At 40.8% G+C, this 23,633-nt stretch overlaps 1 protein-coding gene across 1 annotated transcript in view; it reads left to right on the forward strand.

The window, feature by feature from the left end:
• sapcd1 (suppressor APC domain containing 1) overlaps positions 1-23,633 on the forward strand; it is a 43,230-nt gene that overhangs the window by 12,213 nt on the left and 7,384 nt on the right. The window contains exons 2-4 of the mRNA XM_061914529.1: positions 1,403-1,471; positions 14,101-14,199; positions 22,337-22,467. Coding sequence (XP_061770513.1) covers positions 1,403-1,471; positions 14,101-14,199; positions 22,337-22,467 — 299 coding nt within the window. The remainder of the gene's footprint in view (positions 1-1,402; positions 1,472-14,100; positions 14,200-22,336; positions 22,468-23,633) is intronic.

The raw sequence follows: 23,633 nt of genomic DNA on the forward strand, positions 1-23,633 counted from the left end.
TTTCCCTATCTTGTTTTATGTAGAGCTTCAGTCGTTCAACAGTCCGGGGTCTCCGCTGTCATATTTTACGCTTCATAATGCGCCACACATTTTCGATGGGAGACATGTCTGGACTGCAGGCGGGCCAGCAAAGTACTCACACTCTTTTACTACGAAGCCATGCTGTTGTAACACGTGACTTGGCATTGTTTTGCTGAAATAAGCAGGGGCGTCCATGATAACATTGCTTGGATGACAACATATGTTGCTCCAAAACCTGTGTGTACCTTTCATTATTAATGGTGCCTTCACAGATGTGTAAGTTACCCATGCCTTGGGCACTAATGCACCCCCATACCATCACCGATGCTCGCTTCTGAACTTTGCGTCGATAACAGTCTGGATGGTTCGCTTCCGCTTTGGTCCGGATGACACAATGTCGAATATTTGGGCTCGTCAGAACACATTTCCACTTTGTATCAGTCCATCTTAGATGATCTCGGGCCTAGAGAAGCCGGCGGCGTTTCTGGGTGTTGTTGATAAATGGCTTTCGCTTTGCATAGTAGAGCTTTAACTTGGACTTACAGATGTAGCAACGAACTGTACTTAGTGACAGTGGTTTTCTGAAGGGTTCCTGAGCTCATGTGGTGATATCCTTTAGAGATTGATGTCGGTTTGATGCAGTGCCGTATGAGGAATCATTCAGTGTTGGTTTTCGGCCATGCCGCTTACGTGGAGTGATTTCTCCAGACTCTCTGAACGTTTTGATGATATTATGGAGCGTAGATGTTGAAATCCCTAAATTTCTTGCAATTGCACTTTGAGAAACGTTGTTCTTAAACTGTTTGCTCACACAGTTGTGGACAAAGGGGTGTACCTCGCCTTGGGAAGCTGTTTTTAAACCCAATCATGGTACTCATCTGTTCCCAATTAGCCTGCACACCTGTGGGATATTCCAAATAAGTGTTTGATGAGCATTCCTCAACTTTATCAGCATTTATTGCCACCTTTCCCAACTTCTTTGTCACGTGTTGCTGGCATCAAATTCTAAAGTTAATGATCATTTGCAAGAAAAAAAATGTTTATCAGTTTGAACATCAAATATGTTGTCTTTGTAGCATATTCAACTGAATATGGGTTGAAAATGATTTGTATTCTGTTTATATTTACATCTAACACAATTTCCCAACTCATATGGAAACGAGGTTTGTACTTTGGTTTTACTACACCCCACTTTTGGTATGATTCAATTTTCAAAGAATATTTTTATTTACCATCCTTGTTATTGTAAGGTCAAACATGGTGCCTGCAAAGCGAGTCTGTTTGCCCGCATAACGTTCCACCGACTGTGGTTGCTCAAACAAAGAACCCGTAACACTACTGACCCAGTTTCTGTTCTTCCTTCCTTTTCTTTTTTTTACAGAGAATGAATGCAAAATAACCCACCTTGGGACCAAGAGAAGTTGCGAGTGCCAGCACTTTGATAAAGAAGGTGAGAAACATTACTGAATTCAAGAAAGAACTTCAAGCGAGTACGAAGTCGGCGTTTAGAATAGATGAATTGCTTCAGGTTTCGTCTGACCTTTTGGAATGGATGACTAACAACCACCGAGGTTCCACTCTATTTTTGTCAGACGGCCAACTTTCCGCACACTACTATTACAACACTCTCTTTCTGTAGCTCTTACTCTGTACTGAATACTTGTCGTATTATTACACAGGTCTGTATTTCCTCCAGTGATAAAATATAGGAATCGTCTTATAGGCCTTCTAGACAGCCAACGCCCTTAACATCAGATTTTCCAAAGGCATACTTGACTATTTTTAACACTGGGAGGGTCTCCTGAAGTTTGCTTTCCCATAGAAACCTCTTGCAATATGTTATTTTTACTCCCAGCAGGTACTGAAAGCCACTACTAGCGACCACGCAGTCTGATAGTTTATATATCAATGATGAAATATTAACATTGCAACACATGCCAATTAGTTTACTAAATAGCAATTTTAAATTTCGCGCCGTAGTATCCTGCTGAAACGTCGCATTCCCAGCTATAAGTCGTCTGTTTCCATCGCATAATTCCACAGTATTATGGACATTTGTGTTGCTGAATCTTTTGCAATTTTGTTCAATGAATAATGGAGACGTCAAAGAAGAAAGCTGTAGGTGGGAAGCGGTGTATTGCGGCCGCCTTTAGCAAGACAAACACAGCCGGTGTTTCATTGTTTACATTCCCGAAAGATGACGGTGAAGCTTTATTATGGAACTGAGCGGTCAAGCTAACACGGTTGGATTGGACCACGCACACAAAGTACAGTGTATTATGCAGCGATCATTTTGAAAGATTGTGTTTCGAAGATGGTCCCTTGCGAAGGGCAGAAATGGGCATCGCCACCAACCCGTCGACTGGTGCTGAATAAATGTGAAGTGAAGTGAAGTGAATTATATTTATATAGCGCTTTTCTCAAGTGACTCAAAGCGCTTTACATAGTGACACCCAATATCTAAGTTACATTTAAACCAGTGTGGGTGGCACTGGGAGCAGGTGGGTAAAGTGTCTTGCCCGAGGACACAACGGCAGTAACTAGGATGGCACAAGCGGGAATCGAACCTGCAACCCTCAAGTTGTTGACACGGTCACTCTACCAACAGGCCTCACAATGTGCGGGGCCGACCTTTAGGTTGTACAAGTACAACCGTATAATCTCACTAAAACACTAGTAACTCAATAAGCAGATAAGGGATTTTCCAGAACTATCCTAGTAAATGTGTCTAATAACATCTGAATTGTTCCCACTGTATAGTATTTTTTTTTTTTAATTCTAGTCCTTCACTCTCACTTTCCTCATCAAATATATTGTCATGTTTTAGTGCTTCACTCTAACTTTCCTCATCCACGAATCTTTCATCACCGCTCAAATTAATAGGGAAATCGTCGCTTTCTCGGTCCGAATCGCTCTCGCTGCTGGTGGCCATGATTGTAAACAATGTTCAGATGTGAGGAGCTCCACAACCCGTGACGTCACGCGCACATCGTCTGCTACTTCCAGTACAGGCAAGGTTTTTTTATCAGCGACCAAAAGTTGCAAACTTTATCGTCGATGTTCTCTACTAAATCCTTTCAGCAAAAATATGGCAATATGGCGAAATGATCAAGTATGACACATAGAATGGACCTGCTATCCCCGTTTAAATAAGAACATCTCATCTCAGTAGGCCTTTAATGGAGAGTCATGGTCGTTGTTGTTTGCATTTGACAGCAGCAGCTATAGGGGTAACTCCGTCACCGCCCTGGAACGCCTCCTTGTTGAACAACACAGCGTTCAGGTGGTGGGGAGGGGCTTGGCTGGAGGTCAGGGTACTTCAACAGGCAGCTCAAGGCAGTTTGAGGGGAAAAAAACAATGGTGTGTGTTTAGTCAAGTATGGTTAGGAGGTGCTATGGTTAGGGATCGTGTAAAAGTGTTTTATTTTTACTGACATTTCCTGAGTTTGGGTTATTAGAATACAAATAAATCTTCTAAGTAAGAGGTCTTTAAACAACAGATTCAACCTAATGGCAAGAAATGTCAGCGTCCTATAAACGGATTTAAAAATACCTTATATGTGGAAATAAAACAATGCGTGTTAGGGCAACTATCGATTTGATCCGTTTCTAAATCCTGGGGTGACGATTTGATTCAGAATCGATTCCCGATTCTACGCTATTCTCGGTTAAAACTGATTCAAACAATGTATTTTTTGGCATAATAATGTAAGAAAATGTTTTCAAAATAGGTTACAGGTCAGAAAAGCTCCTTCTGGTCATATATATACACACAAACGGATATATATATATATATATATATATATATATATATATATATATATATATATATATATATATATATATATATATATATATATATATATATATATATATATATATGTATATATATATATATATATATATATGTATATATATATATATATATATATGTATATATATATATATGTATATATATATATATATATATATGTATATATATATATATATGTATATATATATATATATATATATGTATATATATATATATATATATGTATATATGTATATGTATATGTATATATATATATATATATATATATATATATATATATATATATATATATATATATATATATATATATATATATATATATATATATATATATATGTGTATATATATATATATGTATATGTATATATATATATATATATATATATATGTATATATATATATAAACTGCCGCGAAGCCTGAGCAGCATTGCTCTATACGGGCATAACAACAAACTGAAGCTCCCCATCAGCAGCCTGAGCGAGGAGTTCATGGTGACACGGTCCAGGGAGCTCCTACAGTATCGGGAGTCCAGTGACCCAAAGGTTGCACAGGCTGGGATTGAAGTCAGGACGGGGCGGAAGTGGAGAGCTGTCGAGGCTGTGGATGTTGCAGAGGCAAGGCTACGGCAAAAGGTTTTGGTGGGAACAGTGGCGCAGGGGAGATCTGGCTTAGGTAGCAGAAGAACACCTCGCTATGACAAGGCGCAGGGGAAAGAGAAGAGGTCACTGATCCTCGAGGAAGTGCGAGCAGGAGTTGAGGAAAGGCGAGCCTGCCAGATGGCGGGAATGCGGCAACAGGGCGCCTGGACGAGATGGGAACAAGTATCAGAGCGTAAGGTCACATGGACCGAGCTCTGGAAAGCCGAACCCCATCGAATAAAGTTCTTGATCCAGGCGGTCTACGATGTGCTGCCAAGTCCATCCAACCTCTTCACCTGGGGAAAGGTGGAGACACCAGGGTGCCCCCTCTGCCAGAGGAGAGGAACCTTGGAGCACATCCTAAGCTGTTGTCCAAAAGCCCTGGGTGAAGGGCGGTACCGCTGGCGACATGACCAGGTCCTGAAGGCCATAGCTGATGCCATCTGCAGGGGAGTCAGTCACAGCAAGAGCCTCCGCCCAGTGAAGAGTACTGCTTTCATCAGAGCTGGGGAGAAGTCAACACCGGCTGCCCGGAACACCTCGTCTGGCCTGTTGGCAACAGCACGCGACTGGGAGCTGTCAGTTGATCTGGGAAAGCAGTTGAAGTTCCCTGACGTGGTTGCTAAAACAACACTAAGGCCAGATATTGTGCTCACCTCAGTGGCCTCCAAGCAGGTAATCCTCTTGGAGCTCACAGTGCCTTGGGAGGACCGTATGGAGGAGGCCAATGAGAGGAAGAGTGCAAAGTACTCTCAGCTTGTGGAGGAGTGTCGGAGCAATGGGTGGCGAGCGATGTGCCGGCCGGTTGAAGTGGGGTGTCGAGGGTTTGTGGGCAAATCTCTCTGCAGGGCCTACAGAATGCTTGGCATCACAGGGGCCAGCCAGCAAAGGGCCATGAAGTTAGTCACAGATGCAGCAGAAGTGGCATCAAGGTGGCTGTGGATCAGGAGGGGAGAGGCGTGGCATGTAGGGCAGTAGCGCTACCTGGACACAGGCTGGGGCCTGATCAACCCTGGCTGGGTCGCCTAGGGGAGGGGGTCTGATTGTTGAAAGACCCGAAACCCCCTGTGATCCTAGGTTACATCACTGAGGATGTGTCCAGTTGCACCATTGGTGTATTTAAAAAGTATATGTGTATATATATGTATATGTATATATATATATATATATGTATATATATGTGTATGTATGTATGTATATATATATATATATATGTATATATATGTGTATGTATGTATGTATATATATATATATATATATATATATATATATATATATATATATATATATATATATATATATATATATATATATATATATATATATATATATATATATGTATATATATATATATATATATATATGTATGGCAGAGGGGTTAGTGCATCTGCCTCACAATACGAAGATCCTGAGTAGTCCTGGGTTCAATCCCAGGCTCGGGATCTTTCTGTGTGGAGTTTGCATGTCCTCCCCGTGAATGCGTGGGTTCACTCCGGGTACTCCGGCTAAATACAGAGTCTCGGAAAACTGGCGTGCGCAAGCGATCCCTCAGAAAGCTGGCGTGCACATCACTTGTGCACGCCAGCTTTCCGAGACTCTTATTTTGTTAGCGCAGGCAGCATGAAGCAGGGCTTTTATTGTGAAGATAGGAAATGTGCAGTCGGCCTTTAGAGTTTTGACGGAAGGGACGGCGCGAAAGTCTGTTGAAATAAAAAGTGTTTCTCGCCTTCCTCTCTGTCATTTTTTCATAATAATGAACTGGCAGCAGCCAGCGTCATCTCACAAGACCCTCGGGTGCCGTGAATGTCAATCAAGCAAGCTACGGAATTTGCCGCCAATGTTTTTCTTGTAAAGTGTATGGAAGCTGGATGAATTAGATGCCAAAAACCAACCACTTTCATGTGGTATTGTACAGAAAGGACAACTTTTTTCCTCCTCCATTTGAAAATGTGGGCGTTATCATCATTACTGTCTGATTCCAATCAATGCAAGTCATCAGAATCAGGTAATACACCAACTTATATTCTTGTCTTTGTGAAAGAAAGACATCTATATGTGTTACACATGCTTGTATTATCATTAAACACATTTAACTTGTTTACAAAAATGTCTCTTTCATAAATAAATAAATATAAATGATATATATAAATGAGGTAGATCCCCTCGAGTTGGTCAATTGAAAAGTAGCTCGCCTGCAGAAAAAGTGTGGGCACCGCTGCTCTGGAGCGACTTATACTCCGAAAAATACGGTATATATTTTATTATTATTATTTTTGTTGTCATTTTTTTATTATTATTATCATTTGTTTTGGTTTTTTTAATCGAGTTTTGAAAATTATGAATCGATTTAGTACCGGGATGAGTAAAAATCACAATTCGGATGTGAATCAATTTGTTTTTGTGCACCCCTAATGCGTGTTATCCATAGAGGGATGGGCTATGTGAGGTATCTCACGTAATATAATGGTTAGTTAGTGATGGTGACCCAATTCCCTAATGGCCCACTAATCTGTGTTTGTGTCAAGTGGTCCTTTTGTACATATTTGAGGGGCCATCGCTTTTAGAATGAGGACCTATGAGCGTGCAATGATTGTGTGTCGGCCCCCTGACCTGTATTTACAGTAGCTTTACTGCGCTGCGTGAAAATCCTAATCCTCTTCCTGTTGTCTTCGTCGGCGTCCTGTATGTTTTGCACCCCCACATCACTTAATCCAAGGATGCATGTTACACTTTGGCGATGCAGTATTTTCCGCCATTGTGCTCCCTTTGCACAGCAGGCCCATTGAATAAATTAGCAAAAAAACAACAGCGCCGTACGACAATGTGACTTGTGTTGAAGTTTGAGGGCCAAAAAAAAAAAGCGTTTAAGCTGTTTTTGTTTTCATTCATTTTGTTCCCAGTGGGATAAGACTTGTAATGGATGTATTAGGGACGCTTCGTTAGTTTAGCGGAGATACTTAGGTTTAGTAGGACTGAAGCTAATTTAGCTCTGATACTGCTGCTATAATCTACTATAATTAATTAATTGCTGAATAAAGCCTAGCATTTATTTTAAAAAAATACATAAAATATATATATTAGTATGTCGATATATCACAGGTTTGTCTCTGTGCGATATAGAAAATAACTATTGTGATATTCGGTTATACGTTCTCACGCAGTTGCTTTTAGCTGCGGGCATTACACTACAGGCTTTTCACACTCTTTCTAGTCTCTCCTTCTCAAAAAAACAAGCGCACTTTCTTACATACGTCACATACATATACGCCCTCGTGGAGAAGAGAAGTAGAGGCATGGGTAACGTTAGCTGTGGTGCGAGTGGTAATATGAGAGAAAGAAGGTGTGAATCTGGTAATCAATCAATGTTTACTTATATAGCCCTATATCACTAGTGTCTCAAAGGGCTGCACAAACCACTACGACATCCTCGGTAGGCCCACATAAGGGCAAGGAAAACTCACACCCAGTGGGACGTCGGTGACAATGATGACTATGAGAACCTTGGAGAGGAGGAAAGCAATGGATGTCGAGCGGGTCTAACATGATACTGTGAAGGTTCAATCCATAATGGATCCAACACAGTCGCAAGAGTCCAGTCCAAAGCGGATCCAACACAGCAGCGAGAGTCCCATTCACTGCGAAGCGAGCAGGAAACCATCCCAAGCGGAGGCGGATCAGCAGCGCAGAGATGACCCCAGCCGATACACAGGCGAGCAGTACATGGCCACCGGATCGGACCGGACCCCCTCCACAAGGGAGAGTGGGACATAGGAGAAAAAGAAAAGAAACGGCAGATCAACTGGTCTAGAAAGGGAGTCTATTTAAAGGCTAGAGTATACAAATGAGTTTTAAGGTGAGACTTAAATGCTTCTACTGAGGTGGCATCTCGAACAAGAATGACAAAACACACCCGCACCGTAACACAACATAAACACAACAGAACAAATACCCAGAACCCCTTGCAGCACTAACTCTTCCGGAACAATACAATATACACCCCCCGCTACCACCAAACCCCGCCCACCTAATTTTTATTTTATTTTCCAATATAATATGTGGAAAAAGTTCATGTTGATATTTACCTCAGAAAGCTGCAAATAGAAAAGAGGCATTATTTTTTTTTAAATAAAATGTTACTTAATATACCGCTGATGTTTTTTCGTTTGTTTTTGAAAGTTGATTTTGCACTATTACGTAATATAAGCTCTGCCTGTTCCATGGGAGGAAGCCGGAGTACCCGGAGGGAACCCACGCAGTCACGGGGAGAACATGCATACTCCACACAGAAAGATCCCGAGCCCGGGATTGAGCCAGGATTACTCAGGACCTTCGTATTGTGAGGCAGATGCACCAACCCCTGTTCCACCGTGCTGCCCTATTTAAGCCTTGCTTGTTCAATATTTAATGCAAAACTTGTTGGGGTCCCTATTAAAAGGTTCATTTGTTCAACCTCGGCCCGCGGCTTTGTTCGGTTTTAAATTTTGGCCCACTCTGTATTTGAGTTTGACACCCCTGTGCGGCCGGAATGAGAATCAGCACCTCCAAATCCGAGTCCATGGTTCTCTCCCGGAAAAGGGTGGAATGCCATCTCCGGGTTGGGGAGGAGACCCTGCCCCAAGTGTAGGAGTTCAAGTACCTAGGAGTCTTGTTCACGAGTGAGGAAAGAGTGGATCGTGAGATCGACAGGCGGATCGGTGCGGCGTCTTCAGTAATGCGGACGTTGTATCGATCCGTTGTGGTGAAGAAGGAGCTGAGCCGGAAGGCAAAGCTCTCAATTTACCGGTCGATCTACGTTCCCATCCTCACCTATGGTCATGAGCTTTGGGTCATGACCGAAAGGATAAGATCACGGGTACAAGCGGCCCAAATGAGTTTGGGGCTCTCCCTTAGAGATAGGGTGAGAAGCTCTGCCATCCGGGAGGAACTCAAAGTAAAGCCGCTGCTCCTCCACATCGAGAGAAGCCAGATGAGGTGGTTCGGGCATCTGGTCAGGATGCCACCCGAACGCCTCCCTAGGGAGGTGTTTAGGGCACGTCCAAACGGTAGGAGGCCACAGAGAAGACCCAGGACACGTTGGGAAGACTATGTCTCCCGGCTGGCCTGGGAACGCTTCGGGATCCCCCGGGAAGAGCTAGACGAAGTGGCTGGGGAGAGGGAAGTCTGGGTTTCCCTGCTTAGGCTGCTGCCCCCGCGACCCGACCTCGGATAAGCGGAAAAAGATGGATGGATGGATGGATGGATGGACCCCTGTACTAAGGGGAAAGGACGATTGATCCGTGTTAAGGAAAGAATGAATGGGGCCATGTATCGTGAGATTTTGAGCCAAAACCTCCTTCCATCAGTGAGAGATTTGATTGGTTGATCAAATACTTATTTTCCACCATAATTTACAAATTCCTTAAAATTCCTACAATGTGAATTCCTGGATTTTTTGTTCACATTCTGTCTCTCACAGTTGAAGTGTACCTATGATGAAAATGACAGACCTCTGTCATCATTTTAAGTGGGAGAACTTGCACAATCGCTGGCTGACTAAATACTTTTTTGCCATAAAACATACTCAGGACCATTTTCGGGGTGCAGGGAGAGCAGCTGGATATTGTCATGGTTTCCCTGAGGGGAGCCTGGGTGTCAGGTTGGATGGGTTTCTGTCGAAATACAGTATATATCCTTGGAGATGCTTACTTGTTTTTTTGGGGGGGTGGGGTCCCCCCAGCAGGGGTAGGGTGTCAAATCTTATTACGGTGCCATAATAGGTGGAGGTCATTGCTGATGTAGTGTTTGTGGGGGCGTGATGAGGGGGGCTGGGTTGTAAATTGATCCTTTGTTTTTGTCCAAAGCGTAAGTGTTTTGGGTTAGAGGGTGGGGGGGGCTTGTTTTGGTTTCTTCTAGGGCAACCCCATACCATGATGACCGCAAGGAAGCTTATGTGTAATCATTGTTTGAATAGCCATCAAATTACCTCAATTGTTGTTCTTCAAAATAAACATTTAGGGCAGAAATGTGTCCACTGGCTGTGAAAGTTCATAGTAAATATTCTGCTTGTGGAATTCCTTGGCAGCCAGCAGGGTTGTGTGTCTGCAGCTGCTGGGATTGTGCCCTTATCTACATCTGCCCAACATCTGGATCTCATCTGGGATGGGCTGTGTTTTTACGAGTCAGTGCACACGCAGGATTATATGTATATGTATATGTATATGTATATGTATATGTGCACTTAAGATGTGACTTTAAGGTTTTACTACTTACATATAAAATACTACATGGTCTAGCTCCAGCCTATCTTGCCGATTGTATTGTACCATATGTCCCGGCAAGAAATCTGCCTTCAAAAGACTCCGGCTTATTAGTTATTCCTAGAGCCCAAAAAAAGTCTGCGGGCTATAGAGCGTTTTCCGTTCGGGCTCCAGTACTCTGGAATGCCCTCCCGGTAACAGTTCGAGATGCTACCTCAGTAGAAGCATTTAAGACTCATCTGTATACTCTAGCCTTTAAATAGACCTCCTTTTTAGACCAGTTGATCTGCCGCTTCTTTTCTTTCTCCTATGTCCCCCCCTCCCTTGTGGAGGGGGTCCGGTCCGATGACCATGGATGAAGTATTGGCTGTCCAGAGTCGGGACCCAGGATGGACCGCTCGCCTGTGTATCGGTTGGGGACATCTCTATGCTGCATATCCGCCTCCGCTTGGGATGGTTTCCTGTGGACGGGACTCTCGCTGCTGTCTTGGATCCGCTTTGAACTGAACTCTCGCGACTGTGTTGGATCCATTATGGATTGAACTTTCACAGTATCATGTTAGACCCGCTCGACATCCATTGCTTTCGGTCCCCTAGAGGGGGGGGGGGTTTGCCCACATCTGAGGTCCTCTCCAAGGTTTCTCATAGTCAGCATTGTCACTGGCGTCCCACTGGATGTGAATTCTCCCTGCCCACTGGGTGTGAGTTTTCCTTGCCCTTTTGTGGGTTCTTCCGAGGATGTTGTAGTCGTAATGATTTGTGCAGTCCTTTGAGACATTTGTGATTTGGGGCTATATAAATAAACATTGATTGATTGATTGATGTACAAACACCATTTCCATATGAGTTGGGAAATTGTGTTAGATGTAAATATAAACGGAATTCAATGATTTGCAAATCCTTTTCAAGCCATATTCAGTTGAATATGCTACAAAGACAACATATTTGATGTTCAAACTGATAAACATTTGTTTTTTTGTAAAAAAACATTAACTTTAGAATTTGATGCCAGCAACACGTGACAAAGAAGTTGGGAAAAATGGCAATAAATACTGATAAAGTTGAGAAATGCTCATCAAACACTTATATGGAAAATCCCACAGGTGTGCAGGCTAATTGGGAACAGGTGGGTGCCATTATTGGGTATAAAAGCAGCTTACATGAAATGCTAAGTAATTCACAAACAAGGATGGGGTGAGGGTCACCACTTTGTAAGCAAATTGTCGAACAGTTTTAGAACAACATTTCTCAACGAGCTATTGCAAGGAATTTAGGGATTCTACCATCTACGGCCCGTAAAATCATTCTGCTGTGATTATATGCATCAAGTGTTCATTCAAGGCCAAGGCAAAATATCGTAATATATATCGTATATCCCCTAAAAATATCGCCCAGCTCTAATTGTAAAGTTCGGCCTTTGCTTTATATTTTTATTCTCATTCAATGTATTTTCTTTATTTTCATGACTATTTACATTGTAGATTGTCACTGATGGCATCAAAACTATGAATGAACACATGTGGAGTTATGTACTTTACAAAAAAAGGTGAAATAACTGAAAACATGTTTTATATCCTAGTTTCTTCAAAATAGCCACCCTTTGCTCTGATTACTTTTTTGCACACTCTTGGCATTCTCTCGATGAGCTTCAAGAGGTATAGTCACTCTTTCTTTTTTTTGGGATTGATTGATTGATACTTTTATTAGTAGATTGCACAGTTCAGTACATAATTTCGTACAATTGACCACTAAATGGTAACACCCCAATAAGTTTTTCATCTTGTTTAAGTCGGGGTCCACGTTAATCAATCCATCAATCAATCAATCAATGTTTATTTATATAGCCCCAAATCACAAATGTCTCAAAGGACTGCACAAATCATTACGACTACAACATCCTCGGAAGAACCCACAAAAGGGCAAGGAAAACTCACACCCAGTGGGCAGGGAGAATTCACATCCAGTGGGACGCCAGTGACAATGATGACTATGAGAAACCTTGGAGAGGACCTCACATGTGGGCAACTCCCCCGCCCCCCTCTAGGGGACCGAAAGCAATGGATGTCGAGCGGGTCTAACATGATACTGTGAAAGTTCAATCCATAGTGGCTCCAACACAGCCGCGAGAGTTCAGTTCAAAGCGGATCCAAGACAGCAGCGAGAGTCCCATCCACAGGAAACCATCTCAAGCGGAGGCGGATCAGCAGCGTAGAGATGTCCCCAACCGATACACAGGCGAGTGGTCCATCCTGGGTCTCGACTCTGGACAGCCAATACTTCATCCATGGTCATCGGACCGGACCCCCTCCACAAGGGAGGGGGGGACATCGGAGAAAAAGAAAAGAAGCGGCAGATCAACTGGTCTAAAAAGGAGGTCTATTTAAAGGCTAGAGTATACAGATGAGTTTTAAGATGAGACGTAAATGCTTCTACTGAGGTAGCATCTCGAACTGTTACCGGGAGGGCATTCCAGAGTACTGGAGCCCGAAATGAAAACGCTCTATAGCCCGCAGACTTTTTTTGGGCTTTAGGAATCACTAATAAGCCGGAGTCTTTTGAAGGCAGATTTCTTGCCGGGACATATGGTACAATACAATCGGCAAGATAGGCTGGAGCTAGACCGTGTAGTATTTTATACGTAAGTAGTAAAACCTTAAAGTCACATCTTAAGTGCACAGGAAGCCAGTGCAGGTGAGCCAGTACAGGCGTAATGTGATCAAACTTTCTTGTTCTTGTCAAAAGTCTAGCAGCCGCATTTTGTACCAACTGTAATCTTTTAATGCTAGACATGGGGAGACCCGAAAATAATACGTTATAGTAATCGAGACGAGACGTAACAAACGCATGGATAATGATCTCAGTGTCTTTAGTGGACAAAATGGAGCGAATTTTAGCGATATTACGGAGATGAAAGAAGCCCGTTTTAGTAACGCTTTTAATGTGTGACTCAAAGGAGAGAGCTGGGTCGAAGATAATACCCAGATTTTTTACCGAGTCACCTTGTTTTATTATTTGGTTGTGAAATGTTAAAGTTGTATTATTAAATAGAGGTCGGTGTCTAGCAGGACCGATAATCAGCATTTCCGTTTTTTTGCTGTTAAGTTGCAAAAAATTAGCGGACATCCATTGTTTAATTTCATTAAGACACGCTTCCAACTGACTACAGGAGAGAATGCCCAGAGTGTGCAAAACAGTCAGAGCAAAGGGTGGTTATTTTGAAGAAACACTCGGCTTGGTACTTTTATTAAACTTAATTACTTGAGTTTGTTAACTCACACACCAGCAAGTCTAGAGTGTTTAAGTTGTTTTAATGTACTGTACTGTTGTTTTTTTCCATTTGCTTGAATGCATTGAGGAATGTTGTTTTTGTGTGTTACATATTTGACCCAGATTCCAGAATGAGCAGCGCATGGGACCAAGTTATACAACCCACAGCCGGCGCCCGAATTGCAGCTTTTTCCCGCCTCTTTCAAACTTTTGGCGGCCGAGGTAACGTACGCGTGGCTTCGATAGCTCTGTGTGTGTGTGTGTGTGTGTGTGTGTGTGTGTGTGCGTTGGTGGTATTGGAAAGTGTGAGTGAATGCGGTGGTGACGTGAGTGTGTGCAGACAGGAAGTAACAAGGAGTCCTTTCTTAGCCACAAAGCTGTAGTAGCAGGCCTGTAATAGGAAGTGAGTATTTGTATTATCAACGACATCATAAAATAAAAAATGTCGCTCGGAGGAGCCCATTCACAGAGTGTGGGACAAGTTGGTGAACCTCCCCCTTAGTGGGGCCAGAGGGGAAAATCCTCATTAAGTGTAAGAGGCCACTGGAAGGGGACATAATACACCTCCCCATATGCTCAAGTACAATATTATATATAATATACATCATATCTCTGACAATGTGTATTATACTTATAGTATTTCTTACGCTTATGCCTTTAATTAACAGTCTATATATATATATATATATATATATATATATATATATATATATATATATATATATATATATATATATATATATATAAAAGGGAAAGCTACTGACTGTGACCTTCATACTGACTGGCCACAACATTAGGAACTCCTGCAACTGATTAACAGTTGTCGTAAAAAAAAATATATATATATTTGAATCTATATTTGTAATATCACCACCCCCATAAAATTAAATGGCTACTGAAATGAGATTTTCCTATTCAAACGGGGATAGCAGGTCCATTCTATGTGTCATACTTGATCATTTCGCCATATTGCCATATTTTTGCTGAAAGGATTTAGTAGAGAACATTCACGATAAAGTTTGCAACTTTTGGTCGCTAATAAAAAAGCCTTGCCTGTAACGGAAGTAGCAGACGATGTGCGCGTGACGTCACGGGTTGTGGGGCTCCTCACATCTGAACATTGTTTATAATCATGGCCACCAGCAGCAAGAGCGATTCGGACCGAGAAAGGCGACAATTTCCCCATTAATTTGAGCGAGGATGAAAGATTTGTGGATGAGGAAAGTTAGAGTGAAGCACTAAAACATGACAATATATTTACTGCAAACATGTCATGGATGCGGGGCTTCACGGTGGCAGAGGGGTTAGTGCGTCTGCCTCACAATACGAAGGTCCTGCAGTCCTGGGTTCAAATCCAGACTCGGGATCTTTCTGTGTGGAGTTTGCATGTTCTCACCATGAATGCGTGGGTTCCCTCCGGGTACTCCGGCTTCCTCCCACCTCCAAAGACATGCACCTGAGGATAGGTTGATTGGCAACACTAAATTGGCCCTAGTGTGTGAATGTGAGTGTGAATGTTATCTGTCTATCTGTGTTGGCCCTGCGATGAGGTGGCGACTTGTCCAGGGTGTACCCCGCCTTCCGCCCGATTGTAGCTGAGATAGGCACCAGCGCCCCCCGCGACCCCGAAAGGGAATAAGCGTTAGAAAATGGATGGATAATATACATCATATCGCTGACAATGTGTATTATACTTACAGTATTTCTTACGCTTATGCCTTTAATTAGCAGTCTATATATATATATATATATATATATATATATATATATATATATATATATATATATATATATATATATATATATAAAAAGGCAAGCTACTGACTGTGACCTACATACTGACTGGCCACAACATTAGGAACTCCTGCAACTGATTAACAGTTGTCGTAAAAAAAATATATATATATTTGAATGTATATTTGTAATATCACCACCCCCATAAAATTAAAGGCCTACTGAAATGAGATTTTCTTATTTAAACGGGGATAGCAGGTCCATTCTATGTGCGCTTTGAGTACCTTGAAGGTAGAAAAGCGCTATACAAGTACAACCCATTTATCATTTATTTATTTAAAAAAAGAAGAAAAAAAGGCGACAGCAGTGGGAGCGATCCAGATGTTGTTAGACACATTTACTAGGATGATTCTGCAAAATCCCTTATCTGCTTATTGTGTTACTAGTGTTGTAGTGAGATTGTAAAGTCATACCTGAAAGTCGGAAGGGTGTGGTGACCACCAGTGTCTCTGAGGGAAGCCACGGAGGAGCCAAGAAAGTCGCAGCTGCCTCTTTGACAGCTGCAGGAGGACGCAAGCTCCGCTCATGTTTACGGTAAGAGGCGACTTATTACCACAATTTTCTCACCGAAACCTGCCGGTTGACATGTGGTAGAGAAACATGTTCGCTTGACCGCTCGGTTCCATATTAAACCTTCACAACAAACAAAGAAACACCGGCTGTGTTTGTGTTGCTACAGCTGGCTGAAATCCACCGCTTTCCACCAACAGCATTCTTCTTTGACGTCTCCATTAAGTGAACAAATTGCAAAAGATTCAGCAACACAGATGTCCAGAATACTGTGTAATTATGCGATTAAATCGGACGACTTTTAGCCGTGAGTGGTGCTGGGATAAAATGTCCGCTACAACCAATAACGTCACAAGCACGCGTCAACATAAGCGTCATCATTCCGCGACGTTTTCCGCAGGAAACTCCGCGGGAAATTTAAAATTGCAATTTAGTAAACTAAAAAGGCCGTATTGGCATGTGTTGCAATGTTAATATTTCATCATTGATATATAAACTATCAGACTGCGTGTTCGCTAGTAGTGGCTTTCAGTAGGCCTTTAAACACAAGTTCACAATATGAAGCCGTGAATGACCTATTTTTACATACATACCAACAAGTTGAAAAAGGTGTGTTTTCATTGATTTTAGCTGAAAAATGTGTGTAGGATAAAAAAAACAATGAGGCTATTTCAATACCAGGTCATGAGGTTGCCTTGGTTTCGTGTTTTGCATTGGGAAAACAACACAAGCCTAACATATGTCCAGCTATTTGCTCTAGCGCCCTCTGGTGTTCGATTAAAGCATAACGCCACTCTCCTTAATGAGGAATTTGAGCGACAGCCCCTCCTGTTGGCGAACAATAGAAATCACAACTGTGAAGCTTGCCGCTTTAGTTACGTGGACAGCGTCCTCTGCTGGTCAACATTAAGAACTACAACTGTAAAACTGGGGGGGAGTACTGTCACGCCAAATTTCTTCCCCCCTACAACCCCCCCCCCCCCCCATTTATTTCCGGAGTCATGATTAATACAGACGTTTTGTTAACGATCTATTATAAAAATATAACGCTATATTATAAAAATATAACGCTATATTATAAAAATACAGACGTTTTGATAACGCTATATTATTTAAATTATGTCATCCCATAGCTTGTGTTTGAAAATTGTTGTTGTTTTTTTTTTTATAATATAACGTTAACAAAATTTCTGTATTTTTATAATATAGCGTTAACAAAACGTCTGTGTTAATCATGACCCCCGGAAGTAAATGGGGGGGAGGTTTTTGTAGGGAGAAGAAATTTGGCGTGACAGTATCTATAAAGTAGGAATCACAACTGTGAAGCTTCCTGCTTTATTTATGTAGACAGCGTCCTCTGCTGGTCAACATTAAGAACTACAAATGTAAAGCTGGGGAAAAAAGTACCTATAAAGTAGAAATCACAACTGTGAAGCTTTCCAAATTAGTTACTTAGACAGCGTGCTCTCCTGGTCAACATTAAGAACTACAACTGTAAAGCTGGGGAAAAAAGTACCTATAAAGTAGAAATCACAACTGTGAAGCTTTCCAAATTAGTTACGCAGACAGCGTCCTCTGCTGGTCAACATTAAGAACTACAACTGTAAAGCTGGGGGGAAAAAGTACCTATAAAGTAGAAATCACAACTGTGAAGCTTTCCAAATTAGTTACGCAGACAGCGTGCTCTCCTGGTCAACATTAAGAACTACAACTGTAAATCTGGGGGGAAAAGTACCTATAAAGTAGAAATCACAACTGTGAAGCTTTCCAAATTAGTTACGCAGACAGCGTCCTCTGCTGGTCAACATTAAGAACTACAACTGTAAAGCTGGAGAAAAAAAGTACCTATAAAGTAGAAATCACAACTGTGAAGTTACCTGCTTTATTTACGCAGACAGTGTCCTCTGCTGGTCAACATTAAGAACTACAACTGTAAAGCTGGAGAAAAAAATTACCTATACAGTAGAAATCACAACTGTGAAGTTACCTGCTTTATATACGTAGACAGTGTCCTCTGCTGGTCAACATTAAGAACTACAACTGTAAAGCTGGAGAAAAAAAGTACCTATAAAGTAGAAATCACAACTGTGAAGCTTTCCAAATTAGTTACGCAGACAGCGTCCTCTGCTGGTCAACATTAAGAACTACAACTGTAAAGCTGGGGGGAAAAAGTACCTATAAAGTAGAAATCACAACTGTGAAGCTTTCCAAATTAGTTACGCAGACAGCGTCCTCTGCTGGTCAACATTAAGAACTACAACTAAGAATATTTTTATATTAAACAATGTAAAATATGTGTTAGATTATAAGGCAATGCGTATATTGTATTATGCACTTATATTGCCATATATCAGCTACTGTGTGGAAGTGTGGGGGAACACATATAAGAGGAACATAAAGGCATTGTATCAACTACAGAAAAGAGCTATAAGGATTATTCATAAAGTAGATTACTTACAACACTAACATATTATTTATTAACTCTGGACTATTGAAACTACAGGAGTTAGTAAAGCTACAGACATTGTGTGTCATGTTTAAGGCTAGAAGTAAAACATTACCAGCAAATTTACAAAAAATGTTTGTCATCACTGCTGAGAATACAGAGCATAGAAGAAAAGGTCATTTCAAACAACAATATTCAGGGATAACTTTAAAACAAATGTGTACATCAGTAGTGGGGGTAAAATTGTGCAATTCTCTTTACAACGAGATTAAAAAAAAAACTAAAGATATATTCGAATTGAAAAAATATATATAATAAGATCGATTGGACAGCCGTAAGTGTTTACATTTTGCTTTTTATATATTATTTTACCTATTTTTTTGTCTGGTTTTTCATTTGCTCTATCATTCCGTGAGGTGTAAATTATTACTATTTTTTCTCTGTTCGGTTTATACTTTATGAAGTTTTGCACTTTTGTTTTTTATTTTATTTTATTGTTTCATTACATTTGGATGTATGTGTTGGTTTAAATGATGTTCACGAAGTAAGATAATGTATTACGTCAAAGGGGGCAGGAAATTATAAGATTTTTCTTCATCCTGCTCCTTCTCAGGCATTGTTGTGTGAATTTAAATTGTATAATTGAGGTATAATTGTGTATCTTTCAAAATGCACATCAATGAAAGAGATAAATAAAAATGAAAATGAAAATATGAACAACTAAAGCTGGAGAAAAAAAGTACCTATAAAGTAGAAATCACAACTGTGAAGCTTCCCGCATTAGTTACGCAGACAGCGTCCTCTGCTGGTCAACATTAAGAACTACAACTGTAAAGCGGAGAGAGAAAAAGTACCTATAAAGTAGATATAACAACTGTGAAGTTACCTGCTTTATTTCAGTTGACAGCGTCCTCTGCTGGTCAACATTAAGAACTACAACTGTAAAGCGGAGAGAAAAAAAGTACCTATACAGTAGAAATCACAACTGTGAAGTTACCTGCTTTATTTCAGTTGACAGCGTCCTCTGCTGGTCAATGTTGAGAACTACAACTGTAAAGCTGGGAGAAAAAGTACCTATAATTAATGTATTTATTATAATAATAATTATATAATAAAATAAATGTATTATAATAATGTTTTTGTTATATTATTTATTATCTTTATTATAGCGGCATAGCTCGGTTGGTAGAGCGGCTGTGCCAGCAACTTGAGGGTTGCAGGTTCGATTCCCGCTTCCGCAAACTGCCGTTGTGTCCTTGGGCAATACACTTTACCCACCTGCTCCCAGTGCCACCCACACTGGTTTAAATTTAACTTAGATATTGGGTTTCACTATGTAATGCGCTTTGAGTCACTTGAGAAAAGCGCTATATAAATATAATTCACTTCACTTCACATCTAAAAGGGCTTATTTTGCACAAATAAATTTCACTTAAATCGAACCCCCAAAATATATTTCTGTTTTTATTGTAAAACTGACCCAGAAACACTATTGAGTAGAAATATAAACATAAAAAGTAAGGGTGTGGGAAAAAATCGATTCAAATACGTTGTGCGATTCAGAATAGATTCTCATTTTTTTTAAATCGATTTTATTTTTTTTATTTTTTTTAATCAATCCAACAAAGCACTACACAGCAATACCATAACAATGCAATCCAATTCCAAAACCGAACCTGACCCAGCAACACTCAGAACTGCAATAAACAGAGCAATTGAGAGGAGACACAAACACCACACAGAACAAACCAAAAGTAGTGAAACAAAAATGAATATTATCAACAACAGTATCAATATTAGTTATAATTTCAACATAGCAGTGATTAAAAATCCTTCATTGACATTATCATTAGACATTTATAAAAATAAAAAAAAAAAGAACAATAGCACAGTGGCTTACACTTGCATGGCATCTCATAAGCTTGACAACACACTGTGTCCAATGTTTTCACAAAGATAAAATAAGTCATATTTTTGGTTCGTTTAATAGTTAAAACAAATTTACATTATTGCAATCAGTTGATAAAACATTGTCCTTTACAATTATAAAAGCTTTTTTTTTTTTTAAATCTACTACTCTGCTAGCATGTCAGCAGACTGGGGTAGATCCTGCTGAAATCCTATGTATTGAATGAATACAGAATCCTTTTGAATCGGAAAAATACATTTTTTTAATTGAGAATCGCGTTGAATCAAAAAAATCAATATATTATCAAATCGCGACCCAAGAATCGATATTGAATCGAATCGTGGGACACCCAAAATTTCGCAGCCCTAATAAATAGATAGATAGTGCTTTATTGAAGAGTTCCTTCAGGAAAATAAAAATACCGTGCGCATGATATATATTGATTTGATCTGCCAGTGCACCCTTTTAAACACTTTTTTAAAGACTCATCAATCAATCAAATTGTATTTTATCAATCAATCAATCAATCAATGTTTACCTATATAGCCCTAAATCACTAGTGTCTCAAAGGGCTGCACAAACCACTACGACATCCTCGGTAGGCCCACATAAGGGCAAGGAAAAACTCACACCCAGTGGGACGTCGGTGACAATGATGACTATGAGAACCTTGGAGAGGAGGAAAGCAATGGATGTCGAGCGGGTCTAACATGATACTGTGAAAGTTCAATCCATAATGGATCCAACACAGTCGCGAGAGTCCACTCCAAAGCGGATCCAACACAGCAGCGAGAGTCCCGTTCACAGCGGAGCCAGCAGGAAACCATCCCAAGCGGAGGCGGATCAGCAGCGCAGAGATGTCCCCAGCCGATACACAGGCAAGCAGTACATGGCCACCGGATCGGACCGGACCCCCTCCACAAGGGAGAGTGGGATATAGGTAAAAAAGAAAAGAAACGGCAGATCAACTGGTCTAAAAAGGGAGTCTATTTAAAGGCTAGAGTATACAAATGAGTTTTAAGGTGAGACATAAATGATTCTACTGAGGTGTTATCTCGAACTTTTACCGGGAGGGCATTCCAGAGTACTGGAGCCCGAAATGAAAACGCTCTATAGCCCGCAGACTTTTTTTGGGCTTTGGGAATCACTAATAAGCCGGAGTCCTTTGAACGCAGATTTTTTGCCGGGACATATGGTACAATACAATCGGCAAGATAGGCTGGAGCTAGACCGTGTAGTATTTTATACGTAAGTAGTAAAACCTTAAAGTCACATCTTAAGTGCACAGGAAGCCAGTGCTGGTGAGCCAGTACAGGCGTTTTATGCATTTCTACTTTCATTCAGGCAACACCAACAAAAGAACATACATTTGTGCGAGAGACAAATGATCCATCGTCCATAATGACACATTCCTGGGAGCGTGTCGGGACAAAGTGCTGCACCTTTGAGCAGAAAGAACATTTATTTAACTAAATAAAAAAAGAATGTTTTTCTCCTTCTATTTTTCCTTCTATTTCCCTGCTCATTTGCATTTGTGCTCATAGTTTTCCCCTTTTCTCTGTCCTGTCAGTATGGATTCAACAGTAATGGCAGAGACATGTGGAATTTTTCAATGCCTCGCCCTGAGGGCACCATGCACTCTCTCTCTCTCTCTCTCTCTCTCTCACTCACACACATCTTTTTTTCCTCCCGTGTTGCAGCACTGGGATGTTTGTTTGTGTCCATGGCGTGTCCTCCAGCTGCTGCGGCCTCCTCCTGCTCCTACACCGTGGTCATCATCCCACTAAAGAGCAGACTCTACGGCCTGGACGCGCTTCGATTCTACTTGTGGGTAAGAGACATGTCCAACACTACATTTGTGTCCTTTGAAGCCCACTTGACTATCAAAAAGTGTTTTAAAATGCAGAGAGAATGTGTTGATTGAACTACGTTAGCATGTGGCTTATTTTACTGTACAGCATACAGTATGCAAAAGTCAAAGTGACAGGTCAAGCAAGTACAGGCTTGTTAGGAAGCTGTTAAGAAGTGACAAAAAGAACACAGGTGGGTGTGACGGCACAACCCCAAACTGGGTCTTCTTTATTCAATCCAATCCAATCCATTTTATTTATATAGCACATTTAAACAACAATAACGTTTCCAAAGTGCTGCACAGCCATTTTAAAAACAATTGTAATAAAAAAATTAAAATAAAAAAATTAAAAAAATTTAAAAAATTTTAAAAATTAAATAAAATAAATAAAATAAAATAAAAAAATATATATATACATATATATATATTATGCTCCACCAATGACTGAATAAAAACAAAAAAATAAATAAATATAAAACCAATAGTGTGAGTGAGTGAATTATATTTATATAGCGCTTTTCTCTAGTGACTCAAAGCGCTTTACATAGTGACACCCAATATCTAAGTGACATTTAAACCAGTGTGGGTGGCACTGGAAGCTGGTGGCTAAAGTGCCTTGCCCAAGGACACAACGGCAGTAACTATGATAGCACAAGTGGGAATCGAACCTGCAACCCTCAAGTTGCTGGCACGGCCACTCTACCAACCGAGCTATGCCGTCCAATAAAAACAATATAAAAACAAATATGATTAAAAACTATTTTAAAGGGTAAAATCAATTAAAACAGTAAAATAGAAATCAAAGTGTATAAAAAACACAGAGGACAACAAAGGACCACACAACTCACGTAGTGTTAAAAGCCAAAGAATAAAAGTGGGTCTTAAGACGAGACTTAAAACACTCCACTGTGGAAGCAGTTTGAACATGGAGGGGCAGAGTGTTCCAGAGCTTAGGGCCGACCACAGAGAAGGCCCTGTCTCTCCTGGTCTTAAGTCTGGTCTTGGGCACCACGAGCTGGAGCTGGCTCTCGGACCTCAGGAATGTAAATTTGGATGAGGTCCGAGATATATTGAGGTGCCGGTCCATGTAAAGATTTAAAAACAAACAGCAATGTTTTAAAATCAATTCTAAAATGAACAGGGAG

This window comes from Nerophis ophidion, linkage group LG10, assembly GCF_033978795.1.
Source record: "Nerophis ophidion isolate RoL-2023_Sa linkage group LG10, RoL_Noph_v1.0, whole genome shotgun sequence".
Lineage (NCBI taxonomy): Eukaryota > Metazoa > Chordata > Actinopteri > Syngnathiformes > Syngnathidae > Nerophis > Nerophis ophidion.